At 51.5% G+C, this 21,145-nt stretch overlaps 2 protein-coding genes across 2 annotated transcripts in view; one reads left to right on the forward strand and one right to left on the reverse strand.

Moving 5' to 3' along the window:
- Window positions 1-13,343, reverse strand: part of LOC143981762 (cilia- and flagella-associated protein 20) — a 31,531-nt gene extending 18,188 nt beyond the window's left edge. Inside the window, exons 1-4 of the mRNA XM_077479843.1 lie at window positions 13,063-13,343; window positions 6,647-6,726; window positions 6,148-6,259; window positions 5,265-5,453 (exon numbers count right to left, since the gene is read on the reverse strand). Coding sequence (XP_077335969.1) covers window positions 5,265-5,453; window positions 6,148-6,259; window positions 6,647-6,726; window positions 13,063-13,146 — 465 coding nt within the window. The 5' untranslated portion in view covers window positions 13,147-13,343. The remainder of the gene's footprint in view (window positions 1-5,264; window positions 5,454-6,147; window positions 6,260-6,646; window positions 6,727-13,062) is intronic.
- A 106-nt stretch (window positions 13,344-13,449) lies between these two features.
- The window catches only part of COQ2 (coenzyme Q2, polyprenyltransferase), a 38,255-nt gene continuing 30,559 nt past the window's right edge, over window positions 13,450-21,145 (forward strand). The window contains exons 1-2 of the mRNA XM_077479842.1: window positions 13,450-13,709; window positions 17,553-17,899. Of these exons, the coding sequence (XP_077335968.1) occupies window positions 17,575-17,899 (325 nt within the window). The 5' untranslated portion in view covers window positions 13,450-13,709; window positions 17,553-17,574. The remainder of the gene's footprint in view (window positions 13,710-17,552; window positions 17,900-21,145) is intronic.

Genomic DNA, 21,145 nt, shown 5'->3' on the forward strand with positions numbered 1-21,145 from the left:
CACACCTAGGAGGACAGTGTTCCAGACGCACATACACACACACCCGGGGGAGGACAGTATTTCGGACGCGCGCACACACACACACACACACACACCCGGGGGAGGACAGTACTCCAGACGCGCACACACACCCGGGGGAGGACAGTACTCCGGACGCGCACACACACCCGGGGGAGGACAGTACTCCGGACGCGCACACACACCCGGGGGAGGACAGTACTCCGGACGCGCACACACACCCGGGGGAGGACAGTACTCCGGACGCGCACACACACCCGGGGGAGGACAGTACTCCAGACGCGCACACACACCCGGGGGAGGACAGTACTCCGGACGCGCACACACACCCGGGGGAGGACAGTACTCCGGACGTGCACACACACCCGGGGGAGGACAGTATTCCGGACGCACGCGCGCGCGCGCGCGCGCACACACACACACACACACACACACACACACACACACACACACACACACACACACACACACACACACACGCGGGGGAGGACAGTATTCTGGATGCACACACACACCCGGGGGAGGACAGTATTCTGGATGCACACACACCCGGGGGAGGACAGTATTCTGGATGCACACACACCCGGGGGAGGACAGTATTCCGGACGCACACACACCCGGGGGAGGACAGTATTCCGGACGCACACACACCCGGGGGAGGACAGTATTCCGGACGCACACACACCCGGGGAGGACAGTATTCCGGACGCACATACACACCAAGGGGGGGGGGGGAACGACAGTATTGTGGACGCACATACACACACCCAGGAGGACAGTGTTCCAGACGCACATACACACACCAGGGGAGGACAGTATTCCGGACGCACATACACAACCGGGGAGGACAGTATTCCGGACGCACATACACAACCGGGGAGGACAGTATTCCGGACGCACATACACAACCGGGGAGGACAGTACTTTGGACGCACACACCCGGGAGGACAGTATTCCGGACGCACACACACCCCCCCCCCCCCCCGGGAGGGCAGTATTCCGGACACACACACCCCCCCCCCCCCGGGAGGGCAGTATTCCGGACACACACACACACACACCCCCCCGGGAGGACAGTCTTCCAGACGCACACACACAACCAGGGGAGGACAGTACTCCGGACGTGCGCACGCACGCACGCACGCACACACACACAGTGAGGACAGTATTCCGGACGCACATAAACAACCGGGGAGGACAGTATTCCAGACGTACATACACACCCGGGGAGGACAGTATTCTGGACGCACACACACACCCGGGGGAGGACAGTATTCCGGACGCACACACACACCCGGGGGAGGACAGTATTCTGGAAGCGCACACACACACACACCCGGGGAGGACAGTACTCCGGACGCACACACACATCCGGGGGAGGACAGTATTCTGGACGCACACACACACACCCCCGGGGAGGACAGTATTCCGGACGCACACACACACACCCCCGGGGGAGGACAGTATTCCGGACACACACACACACACACACACACACACACACACACACACACACACACACACCCCCCCCCCGGGTGGACAGTATTCCAGACGCATACACAACCAGGGAGGACAGTACTCCGGACGCACACACACAACCAGGGAGGACAGTACTCCGGACGCACACACACAACCAGGGAGGACAGTACTCCGGACACACACACACACACACACCCGGGGGAGGACAGTATTCCGGACGCACACACACACCCGGGGAGGACTGTATTCCGGACGCACGCACACACCCGGGGAGGACAGTATTCCGGACGCACACACACACACCCCCGGGGGAGGACAGTATTCCGGACGCACACACACACACACACCCGGGGGAGGACAGTATTCCGGACACACACACCCGAGGGAGGACAGTATTCCGGACACACACACACACACACACACACACACACCCCCGGGTGGACAGTATTCCAGACGCATACACAACCAGGGAGGACAGTACTCCGGACGCACACACACAACCAGGGAGGACAGTACTCCGGACGCACACACACAACCAGGGAGGACAGTACTCCGGACACACACACACACACACACACACACACACACACACACACACAACCAGGGAGGACAGTACTCTGGACACACACACACACCCGGGGAGGACTGTATTCCGGACGCACGCACACACCCGGGGAGGACTGTATTCCGGACGCACATACACAACCAGGGAGGACAGTACTCCGGACGCGCGCGCGCACACACACACACCCGGGGGAGGACAGTATTCTGGACGCACACACACACCCCCGGGGGAGGACAGTATTCCGGACGCACACACACCCGGGGGAGGACAGTATTCCGGACACACACACCCGAGGGAGGACAGTATTCCGGACACACACACCCGAGGGAGGACAGTATTCCGGACGCGCGCGCGCGCGCACACACGCACACACACACACACACCCGGGGAGGACAGTATTCCAGACGCACACACTCGGGAGGACAGTGTTCCGGACGCACATACACAACCGGGGAGGACAGTACTCTGGACGCACACACACCCCCCCCCCCCCCCCCCCGGGAGGGCAGTATTCCGGACACACACACACACACCCCCCCGGGAGGGCAGTATTCCGGACACACACACACACACACCCCCCCGGGAGGACAGTCTTCCAGACGCACACACACAACCAGGGGAGGAAAGTACTCTGGACGTGCGCGCGCGCACACACACACACACACACACACACACACACACACAGGGAGGCCTGTATTCCGGACGCGCACACACACCTAGGAGGACAGTGTTCCAGACGCACATACACACACCCGGGGAGGACAGTATTCCGGACGCACACACACCCGGGGAGGACAGTATTCCGGACGCACACACACACCCGGGGAGGACAGTATTCCGGACGCACACACACACCCGGGGAGGACAGTATTCCGGACGCACATACACACACCCAGGGAGGACAGTATTGCGGACGCACATACCTGTACACGCAGGGTCTCGATATAATTGGACAGTATTCTGGACGCACACACACACACCCAGGGGAGGACAGTATTCCGGACGCGCACACACACACACCCGGGGAGGACAGTATTCCGGACGCGCGCACACACCTAGGAGGACAGTGTTCCAGACACACACACACACACACACACACACACACACACACACACACACACACCCCCCCCGGGTGGACAGTATTCCGGACGCACACACACACCCGGGGAGGACTGTATTCCGGACGCACATACACAACCAGGGAGGACAGTACTCCGGACGCACACACACACAACCAGGGAGGACAGTACTCCGGACGCACACACACACAACCAGGGAGGACAGTACTCCGGACACACACACACACAACCAGGGAGGACAGTACTCCGGACACACACACACAACCAGGGAGGACAGTACTCCGGACACACACACACATATACACACACCCGGGGAGGACAGTATTCCGGACGCACACACACACCCGGGGAGGACTGTATTCCGGACGCACGCACACACCCGGGGAGGACTGTATTCCGGACGCACGCACACACCCGGGGAGGACTGTATTCCGGACGCACGCACACACCCGGGGAGGACTGTATTCCGGACGCACACACACACCCGGGGAGGACAGTATTCCGGACGCACACACACACCCGGGGAGGACAGTATTCCGGACGCACACACACACCCAGGGAGGACAGTATTCCGGACGCACACACCCGGGGAGGACAGTATTCCGGACGCACATACACACACCCAGGGAGGACAGTATTGCGGACGCACATACCTGTACACGCAGGGTCTCGATATAATTGGACAGTATTCTGGACGCGCACACACACACCCAGGGAGGACAGTATTCCGGACGCGCACACACACACACCCGGGGAGGACAGTATTCCGGACGTGCGCACACACCTAGGAGGACAGTGTTCCAGACACACACACACACACACACACACACACACCCGGGGGAGGACAGTACTCCGGACGCACACACACACCCGGGGGAGGACAGTACTCCGGACGCACACACACACCCGGGGGAGGACAGTACTCCGGACGCACACACACACCCGGGGGAGGACAGTACTCCGGACGCGCACACACCCGGGGGAGGACAGTATTCTAGACGCGCACACACACACACACCCGGGGGAGGACAGTATTCCGGACGCGCGCACACACACACACACCCGGGGGAGGACAGTATTCCGGACGCACACACACACCCGTGGGAGGACAGTACTCCGGACGCACACACACACCCGGGGGAGGACAGTATTCTGGATGCACACACACACACACCCGGGGGAGGACAGTATTCTGGACGCGCACACACACCCGGGGGAGGACAGTATTCTGGACGCACACACACACACCCGGGGGAGGACAGTATTCCGGACGCACACACACACACACACCCGGGGAGGACAGTATTCCGGACGTGCGCACACACCTAGGAGGACAGTGTTCCAGACGCACATACACACACCCGGGGAGGACAGTATTCCGGACGCGCACACACCCACACACCCGGGGGAGGACAGTACTCCGGACGCACACACACACCCGGGGGAGGACAGTACTCCGGACGCACACACACACCCGGGGGAGGACAGTACTCCGGACGCACACACACACCCGGGGGAGGACAGTACTCCGGACGCACACACACACCCGGGGGAGGACAGTACTCCAGACGCACACACACACCCGGGGGAGGACAGTACTCCGGACGCACACACACACACCCGGGGGAGGACAGTACTCCGGACGCACACACACACACCCGGGGGAAGACAGTATTCCGGACGTACACACACACACACCCGGGGGAGGACAGTATTCCGGACGCACACACACACATACACACCTGGGGAGGACAGTATTCCGGACGTGCGCACACACCTAGGACAGTGTTCCAGATGCACATACACACACCCGGGGAGGACAGTATTCCGGACGCACACACACCCGGGGGAGGACAGTGCTCCGGACGCACACACACACACCCGGGGAGGACAGTATTCTGGACGCACACACACACCCGGGGGAGGACAGTATTCTGGACGCACACACACACCCGGGGGAGGACAGTATTCTGGACGCACACACACACCCGGGGGAGGACAGTATTCTGGACGCACACACACGAGGAGGACAGTATTCCAGATGCACACACACACCTGGGGAGGACAGTATTCCGGACGCACACACACACACCCAGGGAGGACAGTATTGCGGACGCACATACCTGTACACGCAGGGTCTCGATATAATTGGTGCCGTACGCCCGGCGGGTGAAGTCGGAGAGGTTGAATTGGATTTGGTTCCAGCCGTCATCCAGTCTCATTGGCATCGTACAGATGAACGGCTTCACCCGCGTTGTGCTCTGATAATTACTCGCCCGGAACCTTCTCCGCACGTTCTTATCATCCAAAACCTGGAAGGGGAGAGACACCCAACACGGGTCACCATGTCTGCTTCACCCTGCAGTAGGAGGGGCATACTCCGGGTCTTACAGTTCTCTCCTGTCACCCTGCAGTAGGAGGGGCATACTCCGGGTCTTATAGTTCTCTCCCATGTCACCCCTCAGTGGGAGGGGCATACTCCGGTTCTTATAGTTCTCTCCTGTCACCCCGCAGTGGGAGGGGCATTCTCCGGGTCTTATAGTTCTCTCCCGTGTCACCCCGCAGTGGGAGGGGCATTCTCCGGGTCTTATAGTTCTCTCCCGTGTCACCCCTCAGTGGGAGGGGCATACTCGGGGTCATATACTTCTCTCCCGTGTCACCCCTCAGTGGGAGGGGCATACTCCGGGTCTTATAGTTCTCTCCCGTGTCACCCCGCAGTGGGAGGGGCATACTCCGGGTCTTATAGTTCTCTCCCGTGTCACTCCTCAGTGGGAGGGGCATACTCCGGGTCTTATAGTTCTCTCCTGTCACCCTGCAGTAGGAGGGGCATACTCCGGGTCTTATAGTTCTCTCCTGTCACCCTGCAGTGGTAGGGGCATACTCCGGGTCTTATAGTCATCTCCCGTGTCACCCTGCAGTGGGAGGGGCATACTCCGGGTCTTATAGTTCTCTCCTGTCCCCCCGCAGTGGGAGGGGCATAAATGATTGTAAAGGTGGGAATCTCACCTGCACCTCGAATGAAAAATATTTTTTCACATTTTTGACTATCATGACCAGGAAGGGGAGTTTGATCCCGAGTGTCTTCTTGGGGTCAGCCGGACACGTAATGTACGTAGTACTGAAAGAAGACAGAGGAGACACGGTGTCAGTCCAATATCACCCGCCAGCTACCGCCCGCCCGCAATACCCGCCAGCTACCGCCCACCCGCAATACCCACCAACTACCGCCCCCTACCAACTAACGCCCCCCCCCCCACCATCACCAGCTAGCCACCATTCCGCAGGCTACCACCCCCCCCCCCCTTCATCAGCCAGCTACCACCACCACCACCACCACCACCACCACCCACCCCCCCCCCAGCCAGCTACCGCCCCTCCACCTGTTACCAGCCAGCTACTGCAGCCCCCCCCCCCTCCTTCACCATCACCAGCCAGCTACCGGCCCCACCCCCCTGCCATGGTGTGTGCGGCTCCACCTACAGACATGTTGTGGTATGACACTCACGCGACGTTTGTTCCCTCCACCTCCAGGACCAGGGACTGGATGTCATTGTCTGTAATCCTCTTTATGTGGCCATTCCGTACCTGTACAGAGAAAGGTGGCAGATAAAGGTGGGGGGGTCTGATAACAGAAGGGGGCCTCCCCCACACCCAGAGGACAAATGTTCCCACCAATACCTCTTTGCTCGGGTGAGATCAATCTGATATTTATGAAATATTCTAATAGAATAATGTGTACATATATAAGGGGGGAGGGCTAGAAAAGACTAAGAGACACGGCTCAGTCCACGCCTCACCGTGACCGAGGATCCGCGTTCCACAAGGTGTGTGCCGGGGGGGAGGAGCTGCCCTGTGACCACAAGGTGTGTGCAAGATTGAGAGATCATCATCAGCATTCAGACTTTATAAAGAATGCAACAAAAAGTGTAAGGGTGAGATAAGGACAGCTAAGATAGAACATGAAAGACACATAGCGGAGGAGAGCAAAAAAATCCCAAGAAATTCTTTAAATATATAAACAGTAAAAAGGAGGACAGACCATATTGGAATGGAACGGTTCCCCAGACGATGTCATTCTTGTGACGAAACGTGCATCGGGAGGAGTTTGACATGCTGACGTCACCGCGTAGCGAGTCATAGCGGACGGGCGTCCACACATAGCAATCGATGCTCGTGTGATCTTGCAAGTTATATATAAATCGGGAGTTTCCCGGTATATGAGAGTCTGCTACATATTTCCTCCATACATGTTGGAGTCTGGATTCCCGGAAATATCTGGTTTGGGGTGGAGCCCCGTAGTTGACATCTATTGGCTGCCTACTGTGATGTGCTTTTTGGGGTTATAAGCGGGTAAGGCTTCAATCCCTCCTCAGGGGTGGCACGTGGTGGTGGACTTCACGTGGTGGACGGTGTGCGTTCCTCCTGAGAAGAGAATTCCGTACCACATTCGGTGGACACGGATCTTCCACCAAACACTTCGCTCTCAGTTATTTTTTGCACTTCACAGATTTGTTTATTTAATATTCATTATTTGTCACATTTATCAGTTTGTGGTAGAAATAAATATTCTTCGCACCATAATCAGTTTTATACATTGTCATTTATTATCAATCTATCTATTTGTACTTTCCAAGTATTTATTACCAGCGCAGCCACCTTCTTCTCTCTGTTCTTTGGATCACATTTCTAGAAGCTGCTTTTTACTAACATTTTGCACTTTTTTGTATATTCCATTTACTGCTTTATGCTGATATGTCTATACAATGTAACACCGACATATAATCACACACGACAACTACTATATTCCCCCCCACTGACACCAATGATGGGGCACCATTCCCCCCACCGAGACCAATGATGGGGCACCATTTCTCCCACTGACACCAATGATGGGGCACTATTCCTCCCACTGACACCAATGATGGGGCACCATTCCCCCACCGAGACCAATGATGGGGCACTATTCCTCCCACTGACACCAATGATGGGGCACCATTCCTCCCACTGACACCAATGATGGGGCACCATTCCTCCCACTGACACCAATGATGGGGCACCATTCCTCCCACTGACACCAGTGATGGGGCACCATTCCTCCCACTGACACCAATGATGGGGCACCATTCCTCCCACTGACACCAATGATGGGGCACCATTCCCCCCCACCGACACCAATGATGGGGCACCATTCCTCCCACTGACGGGGCACTATTCCCCCCCCCCACTGACACCAATGATGGGGCACTATTCCCCCCCCCCCACTGACACCAATGATGGGGCACTATTCCCCCCCCCCACTGACACCAATGATGGGGCACTATTCCTCCCACTGACACCAATGATGGGGCACTATTTCTCCCACTGACACCAATGATGGGGCACTATTCCTCCCACTGACACCAATGATGGGGCACTATTCCTCCCACTGACACCAATGATGGGGCACTATTTCTCCCACTGACACCAATGATGGGGCACTATTCCTCCCACTGACACCAATGATGGGGCACTATTCCTCCCACTGACACCAATGATGGGGCACTATTTCTCCCACTGACACCAATGATGGGGCACTATTCCTCCCTCTGACACCAATGATGGGGCACTATTCCCCCCACTGACACCAATGACGGGGCACTATTCCTCCCACTGACACCAATGACGGGGCACTATTCCCCCCCACTGACACCAATGATGGGACACTATTCCTCCCATTACCACTGACACCAATGATGGGGCACTATTCCTCCCACTGACACCAATGATGGGGCACTATTCCCCCCACTGACACCAATGATGGGGCACTATTCCTCCCACTGACACCAATGGTGGGGCATTATAAAGAATGTTGCGGGGGGGGGGGATATATAGCTGGAGGGCCCCTTGTTTGAGACCTCTGGTCTATGGGAACGTTTGAACATTCTTCCAGAAGCACATTTGTGAGGTCAGGCACTGATGTTGGATGAGAAGGCCTGGCTCACAGTCTCCACTCCAATTCATCCCATCGGGTTGAGGTCAGGACTCTGTGCAGGCCAGTCAAGTTCCTCCACCCCAAACTCTCTCATCCATGTTTTTATGGAGCTCGTTTTGTGCTCTGGTCCAAATCATTTAGTGGAGTGGGGGGAGGGGGGATTATGGTGTGGGGGGGGATTATGGTGTATGGGGTTGTTTTTCAGGGGTTGGGCTTGGCCCCTTAGTTCCAGTGAAGGGAACTCTTAAGGCGTCAGCATACCAAGACATTTTGGACAATTTCATGTTTCCAACTTTGTGGAAACAGTTTGGGGAAGGCCTCTTCCTGTTCCAACATGACTGCCACCAGTGCACAAAGCAAGGTCCATAAAGACATGGATGAGCGAGTTTGGAGTGGAGGTACTTGACTGTCCTGCACAGAGTCCTGACCTCAACCCCATAGAACACCTTTGGGATGAATTAGAGCAGAGACTGTGAGCCAGGCCTTCTCATCCAACATCAGTGTCTGAAATTCGGACAACAGATCGTATTTTTCTGCGCACTATTTGTATATCCGACCTGAAGAGTTACTGAAGTTGTGAAAATTCTCATACAACAGAATAAAATTGAAGGTCATGTGAGGTCATTTCGGGTGACAACTCTACTGAGAGGAGTATACAGGAGGTGTATATAGAGAGGAGTATACAGGAGGTGTATATAGAGAGGAGTATACAGGAGGTGTATATAGAGAGGAGTATACAGGAGGTGTATATCCAGTTGCCGACCGCCGCACGACGATGTACGTCGACAGAATGGCACGGGCAGGCATATGGGCGTACATGTACGTCCCTGGCTTCCCGCGGGTGGGGGGCCCGATCGCCCCCCCCCCCCCCCCCGGTGCCAGCGGCGGTCGGAATCCGTTCAGGAGCGATCCGGGATGAGGGGGCGGCCATTCATTCATGGCCACCCCCTCGCGATCGCTCCCGACGAATGGAAGTGCAGCATGACATAACTTCCTCTCCTGTAATGTAAACACAGGCAGAGGAAGTGATGTGATCTCTCCTCCGTGTCGGTATTTTTCGTTCCGGCACCGAGGAGAGAGGATCGGTGAGTTGCACCAACACTCTACACACACAGTAGAACATGCCAGGCACACTCACACCCCCCCTTCACCCCCCGATCACCCCCCCAATCACCCCTGCACCCCCAGTCACAGTGACAGCAATTGCATTTTTTTTTTGCATTGGTGTCATTTGTGACTGTAATAACTGTTAGGGCAGTTAGGGTTAGCCCCCTTTAGTTCTAATGTGCCCCCCTAACCCCCCCAATAAAGGTTTAACCCCGTGATCACCCCCCGTCGCCAGTGTCACTAAGGCTGGGTTCACATTGCAGCGGTTTATGAGAACGAATGTGATTCGCACCGCACTGCAGTGCAAATCACATCCGATCTCTGTGCGATTCGAGTTCAGCCATACAGATAGTATACAGATAGTATGGCAGAATTCGCGTCGCACCCGCCGCAAATTCGCACGGGACCCTTTTTTTGGTCCGCAGCAGAATCGGATCGCATGGGTGTTCACACCATGCGATCCGAGTTTGCAGATCGCACTGCGATATGCGAACTGATCTGGGGGTGTCATTAACATTTCACTGACACTCCCAGCAGTTCGCATAGGGCAGTGTGATGCGGGAACCCGCCGCGGATTCGCGGCGTTCCCGCATCGCTCCAGTATGAACCAAGCCTAATAAGCGATCGTTTTTCTGATCGCTGTATTAGTGTCACAGGTGACGCTAGTTAGGCAGGTAGGTATTTAGGTTCGCCGCAGCTTTTTATAGCGTCAGGGACCCCCATATACTACCGCATAAAGCCCCCTGATTGCCCCCTAGTTAACCCTTTCACCAGTGATCACCATATAACTGTTACAGGTGACGCTGGTTGGTTAGTTATTTTTTTTATAGTTTCAGGGCACCCGCCATTTATTACCTAATAAAGGTTTAACCCCCTGATCACCCGGCGGGTGATATAAGTTTGAGGGTCAGATAAGGTCTGCGTCGCCCCAGGCAGCGTCAGGTTAGTGCCAGTACCGCTAACACCCACGCGCAAAGCATACACCTCCCTTAGTAATATAGTATCTGATCAGATCTATATTAGCGTCGCCAGCAGTTTAGGTTTCCCAAAACGCATTGTTAGCGGGATCAGCCCAGATACCTGCTAGCACCTTCGTTTTGCCCCTCCGCCCAGCCCAGCCCACCCAAGTGCAGTATCGATCGATCACTGTCACTTACAAAACACAACGCACATAACTGCAGCGTTCGCAGAGTCAGGCCTGATCCCTGCGATCGCTAACAGTTTTTCTTGTAGCGTTTTGATACAGTCGCTGACAGCCTAGGTGCTTTTTTACCTGTGAGTCTCACTAGTGTACCCCTAACTTTAGGGGTGTCTACTTTCCAAAATGGGGTCATTTGTGGGGGTTTTGTGCCATCTTGGCATTTTATGGCCTTCAAAACTGCGATAGGTAGTGAGGAGTAAAATCAAAAATGTACACCCTTAGAAATCCTGAAGGCAGTGATTGGTTTTCGGGGCCCCGTACGCGGCTAGGCTCCCAAAAAGTCCCACATATGTGGTATCCCCGTACTCAGGAGAAGCAGCAGAATGTATTTTGGGGTACAATTCCACATATAACCATGGCATGTGTGAGCAATATATCATTTAGTGACAACTTTGTGAAAAAAAAAAAAAAAAAAAAAATGTTGTCATTATTCAATCGCTTGAGGCAAAAAAATAAAATATTCAATGGGCTCAACATGCCTCTTATCAATTTCCTTAGGGTGTCTACTTTCCAAAATGGGGTCATTTGGGGGGTTTTGTACTGCCCTGCCATTTTAGCACCTCAAGAAATGAGATAGGCAGTCGTAAACTAAAAGCTGCGTAAATTCCAGAAAACGTACCTTAGTTTGTAGATGTGACAACTTTTGCGCAAACCAATAAATATACAATTATTGACTTTTTTTTTTACTAAAGACATGTGGCTGAATACATTTTGGCCTAAATGTATGACTAAAATTGAGTTTATTGGATTTTTCTAATAACAAAATGTAGAAAATATCATTTTTTTTCAAAATTTGCGGACTTTTTACGTTTATATCGCAAAAAATAAAAAATCGCAGTCAGTCAAATACCTTTAAAAGAAAGCTCTATTTGTGGGAAAAAAAGGACGCAAATTTTGTTTGGGTACAACATTGCATGACCGCGCAATTACCAGCTAAAGCAGCGCAGTGCCAAAGTGTAAAATGAATTGTCATTGACCAGCAAAATGGTCCGGTCTGAAAGTGGATATAGAGAGGAGTATACAGGTGGTGTATATAGAGAGGAGTATACAGGTGGTGTATATAGAGAGGAGTATACAGGAGGTGTATATAGAGAGGAGTATACAGGAGGTGTATATAGAGAGGAGTATACAGGTGGTGTATATAGAGAGGAGTATACAGGTGGTGTATATAGAGAGGAGTATACAGGTGGTGTATATAGAGAGGAGTATACAGGAGGTGTATATAGAGAGGAGTATACAGGAGGTGTATATAGAGAGGAGTATACAGGAGGTGTATATAGAGAGGAGTATACAGGAGGTGTATATAGAGAGGAGTATACAGGAGGTGTATATAGAGAGGAGTATACAGGAGGTGTATATAGAGAGGAGTATACAGGAGGTGTATATAGAGAGGAGTATACAGGAGGTGTATATAGAGAGGAGTATACAGGAGGTGTATATAGAGAGGAGTATACAGGAGGTGTATATAGAGAGGAGTATACAGGAGGTGTATATAGAGAGGAGTATACAGGTGGTGTATATAGAGAGGAGTATACAGGTGGTGTATATAGAGCAGAGTATACAGGAGGTGTATATAGAGAGGAGTATATATATATATAGAGAGAAGATTATATAGATGCGGTATATAGATGTATACAATCACCTTCTTGTCCCATATCTGTAGAGGTTTGCTCCCTATACTGTACAGGATGGACAGGAAGCCGGACTGGAAGGTGTTCTTGAACATGGCTCTCCTCTCTCAGGCTCTCCTCTCCGCTCGCCACCACAAGTCCCTAGGCTGCGGTTGCCGGGGTGACGCCTCTCCCCGCCTCGTGCGTCGTCTTGGCAGCAAGCTCTGCCCCTTTGAAGCTTGTGTTTACAGGTTCACAGCTCTGTCTCCTGGAGACCCGCTGTAGTACAGCTGAAGTGTCATATTTTGCTGCCTATCACAGGATGCTGCGGAAGTTTCCGCCAGAAATTGCGTACTGCGCATGCGCAAAGCGTTCCAAACACTCGCGCCGTGCGTTCCAACATAGTTTCGGCAATACAGTTCAGCGAAACCACAGTGGCGCGCATGTCTCCTGTTCTCTATAGTATAGTATGGTATGCTATGCCATGTCCTGGACTCACACCCGCCGTGAATTGCACTGCTTGCGGGGCAGTTTGTGGGTGAAATGCCGCGGTAGCGTTTTGTGTGGCAGTGTGTTTTGTCCCGGGCGGCGGCCTGTAGTTGAAGCCGGAAGTGCTGTGGGAGTCACGTGGCAGGACCAAGACCGCTGGAGAAGGCGAGACAAGGAGGCCTAGCTGGAGGTGATCACATGAGAGGACTGTCACCAGTATCCGGGGTGGTGGGAGGACTTTCCTGGAGTTTGATGTGGAGGAGACCTCCAGCTAGGAGGTCAATATCACACGATGCCCCGCCATAGACTGTGAGGTCATTTCTTCATTCATTTCCCATAGAAATGAATGGAAACGCGATGTGATCACAGGTATTCCTGGCGCACCTGAACGCGGCTTTGACGGGCGTCGTCTGTGCCCATCCTTACCAAGGAGGTGGTATCTTGCCTCCCTGGTGGGTATTTTGGCTCTTAAAAGCCCTCAACAAATACACGGTGGTGGCATGACTTCCATTCACATAGTTGGCGGCGGTGATGTCCACCGAGAATGATGCAAGGAACATATCAGCTAGAGTTGCGTACTGCGCATGCGCACATCGTCCGGGGTCTAGTGGGCTCTGAGAGGAGTTTTTCAGCTGTAAAAAAAAACAGAAGTCAGAAAATGCAGATAAATGCTGAAAAACATGGCTCACAAGTATTTTTTTTTTTTTTTTAATCCATTGAAACAAAATAAAAAAGCTAATAAAAGTTATTGCAAACATTTGTAAAAACACCAGGAGCTTTGCAGTGAGTTTTTCAAACGTTATTTTAAAGTCCGGTGTGCATAACGCCTAAAGCACCAAAGTTCTGGGGGGTGGGGGGGGGGGAGCCTGAAAACACTCCTGCCAAATACTGCTGATAACAGCCTATGTGTTCATGGACGCATAATATAACGTGTTGGGGAGTTTACCGGCTGCAGAAAAAAACGTCTGATGCCAAAAACAGCAGCTGTAAAAACATCCAGTGTGCATGAGGCCTTATTGTCAAAAGTTTAACCCCCTCCCACCTGCACTATAGCCAAAAGACGGCTACAGTGCGGGCCTTAATTGCCGGGAGGGCGTTCATATACATCCTCCTGGGAATGCTCCGCCGCGTGGCGTGCTCTGTGATCAGTAAGTAAATGAGACTCGGTTGATCGGAATAAGCAGCCAATGACAGCTGATCACATGATGTAATCGGCTTCTTTTTTTTTTCTCACGCAGACAGTGAGGAGGAAAAAAAAAAGCAGTTTAGCGGCTTCTGTCAGAGGCACATCAGTCCCGATCACAAAGAGCCACTGCTGCTATGCAGTGCCACCTACCAATGCCCACCGGTGTCACCTATTAGTGCTGCTAATCAGTGCCCGTCAGTTCCTCATCAGTGCTGCCTATCAGTGCACATCAGTTAAGGAAATTTTTTGCAAAAAAAAAAACTGCAGTGATTAACTGCTTGCTGCCCGCCGGCTGTCAAATGAAGGCCAGGCGGCACAGCTCTTGTGGCAGGAGGCCGTCATATGACGGCCTCCCATTTAAACAGGGAGTGCACGCGCATCCCTGTTCCTTCGGTGGCGGCGTGTCACAGAGACACTGCTCGCCACCGAGGGGGGTGAACAGCCATTGGGTATGGCTGTTTACCACGTGATCGGCCGTGATGAAATCATGGCCGATCACAGATGGTTACACCCCCACTGTGCACGGCGCATGTGCGCGAGTGCACGTCTGTGGCGACGTGTTCCCGGGAACACTGCTTGTCACCGATGCTTGTAAACAGCCATTGGCCGGCTGTTTACCCACGTGATCGGCTGTGATCGTTTCATAGCCGATCAGTAAATGTAAACAAACCGTGGTAACGAGATGTTACCGGGTTCTCCTCCTCACACACCAATCGTGTGTGAGGAGGAGATTGTGGTAACATCTTGTTACCGCTTAGTGTACACACCAATCACACTGATTGACCGCCACCCCCCCAATAAGGGGACCTGTCGCCACCCATGTGAGTACCTGTCGCCACCCATGTGAGTACCTGTCGCCACCCATATGAGTACCTGTCGCCAGTCCATATGAGTACCTATCACCTCCCTTCAGAGTACCCGAATACCAGTCACCAAGCCATCAGAGTACCCGAGTACCTATTTGCAGCCCATGCCTCATAGAATATACGTTGGCGTGTTTGCTTTCCAAAATGGGGTCATTTTGTGGGTAATTCCACTGTCCTGGTGCTCCAGGACCTTCAAAAGTGTGATAGGTAGGAATGAAATGAGATGTGTCATTTATGCTCCTAGAACGCCTGAAGATACTACTTCAATGTTCGGCCTCTCTATGTGGCCAGGCTGTGTAAAAGTCCTACATATGTGGTATCGCCATACTTGGGAGGAGTAGCAGAATGTGTTTTGGGGTGTAATTTTTGCTATATACATGCTATGTGTTAGAAATATCTTATAAATTGACAACTTTGTGTAAAAAAAAAAAATGCGTTTTCATTTTTTTTCCACATTTTCCAATAACGTCTGGAAAAAAAATGAACCGTTCAAGAGACTCATTATGCCTCATAGAGTCTCGCACATGTGGTATCGCCATACTTGGGAAGAGTAGCAGAATGTATTTTGGGGTGTAATTTGTGGTATGTATATGCTGTGTGTGAGAAATAACCTGATAATATGACAATTTTGTAAAAAAATAAATAAATAACAAAAACTTGATTTTGCAAAGAATTGTGGGAAAAAATGACAACTTAAAAAAAAACTCACCATGCTACTTAGTACATTGGAATATCTACTTTCTAAAAAGGGGTCATTTGGGGGGTATTTGTACTTTCCTGACTTGTTAGTGCCCGTTCACACAGGGGCGACACGACTTGCAGCGCGACTCACAGACGCGACCTGCACACGACTTCAGCAGCGACTTGCAAAACGACTACTGTATAGAAGTCAATGCAAGTCGCCCCAAAAATAGTACAGGAACCTTTTTCTAAGTCGGAGCGACTTGAGCCGCTCCTATTAGAACGGTTCCATAGTACAGAACAGAGCGTGACTTGTCAGGCGACTAAGTCGCGGTAGTGTGAACGGGCACTAAGTGTCTCAAGAAATGAGATACACCTGATGTACTGAAGGCCTGGTCAGATGTGATCAATTTTCAGTGACTGGCACCATAGTTTGTAGACTCTATAACTTTCACAAAGACCAAATAATATATACTAATTTGGGTTATTTTTACCAAAGATATGTAGCAGTATAAATTTTGGCCGAACTCTATGAAGAAAAAATTACTAATTAGCAAAATGTTATGACAGAAACAAAGAAAAAGGCAATTTATTTTTTTTTCACAAAATGTACGTTTTTATTTATAGCACAAAAAAAAAAACACTAGTGATTAAATACCACTAAAAGAAAGCTCTATTTGTGTGGAAAAAAAGGACACAAGTTTCATATGGGTACAGTGTTGCATGACTGAGTAATTGTCATTCAAACTGTGAGAGGGCTGAAATTTGGTCTGGTCAGGAAGGGGGTGTAAGTGCCCTGTATTGAGGTGGTTAAATACCATCAAAGGAAAGCTCTTTGTCTGGAATTTTTTTTTTTTAAATAAAAATATCATTTGGATACAGTGTTGCATGACCGCACAATTGTCATTCAAAGGGTGACAGCACTGAAATGTCCAGTAAGCAAGTGGTTGTTAGAAGCTGATTGGCTAACACAGATACAGCTGCACCAGATTCTGTGTGCACCAGTTTTAGTAAATCCTCCCCCCAAAGTGTTGGTAGCACTAGTAATGAAATATAAGGGTTCACATACTTCACCCCCACCCCCCCGGCTGACTTGATGATTTCAAACCAATCCTAATGCTTAGCAATGTAAAGTGTTTTGAATATAATCCTCTCTGTTATGACAGATCAGGTTGCAGTATATTTTAGAAGTCGCTAATGCGGAAATGCAGGGAAATTCCCAACTGAAAAATTTGTCTCTTTAAAAACTGTTGCTGTTTATATAATGAAAACATGCTGATAATAATTGTGATGGTTTTAGTTTTGTAGGTGGGATATCCGGGATGGCTGCGATACCTGCGGGAATACGAGGATGCATGTCCTTCCATAGATGGGTGTACAGACCCTGCACTTATGTTTACAGCACCTGGCCTGGCTGCGTTCACACAAACCACAAGAAGAACATACTGGATCCCCGATGGCCTCACACATACCGTTTATCTAACCCCCTCCTGAGTTCATGGTGTCCTTCCAGGTCTCGGAGCTCACCTCTCAAAACAGGCAACCAAGCTGCCACAAGGCGTCACTTTTCTGCTGCTTCTCTAGTTCAGTCAATGCCAGAAAATGTCCAACCCTACCTGCGACTTATGAGACTGGATAAGCCAATAGGTAAAAAATAAAACAAAAATAAAAAACACCCCATGCAAATGATTTAAAACACGTGTCAAACACAAGTCATGTGGACTGAATCTGGCCTGCCAGCCAATTTTCATGTGGCTTTTGCAGCTGCGGCACCCTCCTGGTCTCTGCCTCACCTTGTCTCAGCAGTCGTCAGAAGAGATGAGGATAGAACTCATCTGCCAGATCCTGTGCTTCTCTGTGTAGCTGTGGAGAGGCTTGTGTCTGTCCACCCCCCTGTCTCAGCAGAGAGGAGGATAGAATTCCTCTGCCAGATCCTGTGTTTCTCCGTGCAGCCCCGGAGAGGCTCGTGTCTGCCCCCACCCCTCCCCCTGTCTCAGCAGTCAGTAGAGAGGATAGAACTCCTCCGCCAGATCCTGTGCTTCTCTGTGTAGCCCCAGAGAGGCTTGTGTCTGCCACCCCTGTCTCAGCAGTCTGCAGCAGAGAGGACAAAATTCCTTCACCAGATCCTGTGCTTCTGAAGGCAGCCACAGAGAGGCTCGTCTCTGCCCTCCTCTCAGCAGAGAGGAGGACAGAACTCCTGCTACAGATCCTGTGTCTCTCTGCGCAGCCACTTGTCTCTGCCTCCCTTGGTCTCAGCATTCAGCAGACTCTGGCAGCTGTCTCTAGACCTCCTCTGGTCCTCCTCCAGGCACTGCACTTTCTATACTCCACTCCCAGCTTCTTCCTGGCAGCAGCACAGGGTAAGGGAGGATGGGGAACTCTTGACTTCTGATGGTTGATCATCTGAAGTAAGGGGGTGGGTGTGCCTTGGACTATTTTGAGAATAATACAATTCTATTCCAGTTGAAAAGGAGGCTCACACACTGCTGGTATCGACCATAAGAAACTTTCTTGGAGACTGCTCAGACAGAACACCATGGCAGATACAACCGGCCCTTAAAGGGCAACCATAATGCTGATGCAGCCCAGGATGAAATTGTCTTTGACACCCCTGTTTTAAAATAATAATCTGATTAGTCATTGCAGATTAAGGATAAGCAGATGGCTTATATATATAATATGAAAAAGCTCGTTCCTTGGCTGTCCTTTTTATTTTATGGCTTCAGTGCTGACCTGAAACATGCCTGCAGATCTGGAGTCCTGATGACACCGCCTGCATGATTGTTCACAGATTATGAAGTCGGAGGCAGGCACGGGATTTTTCATTTTTGGTTGGTCGGCAGAGGAAGCAAACATATCTTGCTGAGCACAGGTCCTCTGCAAAGTGGGAATAATACACAAGGAGAGCTGCAGAAGAGAAAAATGCATTGAAAACCTTAATGCGTGTCACCCAACTGAAGTGTTTAAATCTGTTAGTGCCTAAAAGAAAAAGATGTGTTAATTCATAGGGCTCATTCACACAGTCGCTTCAATAGAAACTTATATTTCTGCATCCAAGCATACAGATGTTTGCATACAGGCATGGGCATCAGGCTTTGCAAATCAATGACCAGCTGTGGCTGTATGCTGGTTACCACTCAACCGAGGGTACAGATGAACAACCCTGGACACAAACTGTCTGTGTCCAGGGCACACGTCGGTCCCTCTATACTTTTAAATGTGTTGCATCTGCTGTTGCCTACATACAGTGTACAGTACAGGAGTAACAAGACAGGGGGCGCCACCATCTAAGTGTAGCAATTTATTAAAATTGGAAGGTTTAAAAACAATAGGCATTCATCTAGTAAATATAGCAGGGATATGCAATTAGCGGACCTCCAGCTTTTGCAAAACTACAAGTCCCATCATGCCTCTACCTCTGGGTGTCATGCTTGTGGCTGTTGGAGTCTTGCTATGCCTCATGGGACTTTTTAGTTATGCAATTAGCGGACCTCCAGCTGTTGCAGATCACTGAAATATAGTATGTTTGCACATTAATAGTATAGTTCAGCAGGTAAGCATTACCAGGCAAAGAAGAAAAGAGGAAAAGCGTCTCTAAGTGTAGTAAGATAAGTAAAAATGTAATGGATCCCCTAAATAGGGCTACTCTTCAATTAGTAAAGACATAAGCTCATTTGTCATGAAGAGAATCCATGTGTCTGGGTTGTTAAAGCGGAGCTCCACCCTAAAGTGGAACTTCTGCTCATTGGAACCCTCCCCCCCCTCCGGTGCCACAATTGGCGGCACCTTTCAGGGGGGGTGCAGATACCTGTATAATACAGGTATTTGCACCCACTTCCGGGCATAGATAGCCACAGATTCTGCGGGTATTTACGCCACTTCCTGTTGGGCCCCCACTGTCTGCTGGGAAACACACAGATCCCAGAGACATCGGGGACCATCCTCATTGCGCAGCGCGACTCGCGCATGTGCAGTAGCGAACCGGGAAGTTAAGCCACAAGGCTTCACTTCCTGATTCCCATACCGAAGATGGCGGCGGCAGCACCCGAGAGACGATCGAGAGATCGGCTTCGGGTTGCCGACATCGCGGGCGCGCTGGGCGGGTAAGTGTCCATATTTTAAAAGTCAGCAGCTGCAGTATTTGTAGCTGCTGACTTTTAAAAACAAAAAACGGCTGTACTCCCGCTTTAATTGTCTGCTCACTAGGAAGATGTGCCTTGGTGGCCTCAGCCAGTGTAGGAAGTGCGCTGGTGCTTTTATGAAGCCATGGCGCGCACCATGAACCGCAGCGTGGAGGAGGCGGTGACGTTGAGCGCGGTGACATCAGAAGATTCAGAGGGCTTTGCAATGCTTTTCAGAGCATGTGCCATGCTGTGTCGGGGCATGCACGCTCCTTTCTCAGGTGTTAACAGGCAATGGAGAGGTTGCAGGAAGCGATTCGGTCAGATTCTGTGAATCAGTGTGGAATGCACTGCTGGCCGGAAGTGATGTGACGTTGGGGAGGTGCAGGATTGGGACGGTGTCAGGGTAATGGGCATGGTTATACGTTTCAGGGCTCTGAAATGCGTCACCACGGCGCCCTGAAACGCATATCCACGCCCATCAAGATGACGTTATCCTGATCCTGCACCTTCCCGACAACAGTTCCAATTCTGGCTACTGGCGCGCTCCATGCTGGTTCACAGAGTCTGACAGACCCAGCTCCCCCTGTCTTGTTATGATTCTACAACAGAGGATGCTCAATCTGTCAGAGGAGCAGAAGCCGTCTCTACAAGTGACTGGTTTTTAAGCAAGTGGCACTTGACATTGGACCTATAGAACTCGTATGACCCTGTAAAACTTTTTTTTTTAATACTTGGTTATGTGTCTTATTATTATTATTATTATTATTAT

Source organism: Lithobates pipiens, unplaced genomic scaffold (assembly GCF_037356315.1).
Source record: "Lithobates pipiens isolate NorthernLeopardFrog02 unplaced genomic scaffold, aLitPip1_a1.2 Scaffold_16, whole genome shotgun sequence".
Lineage (NCBI taxonomy): Eukaryota > Metazoa > Chordata > Amphibia > Anura > Ranidae > Lithobates > Lithobates pipiens.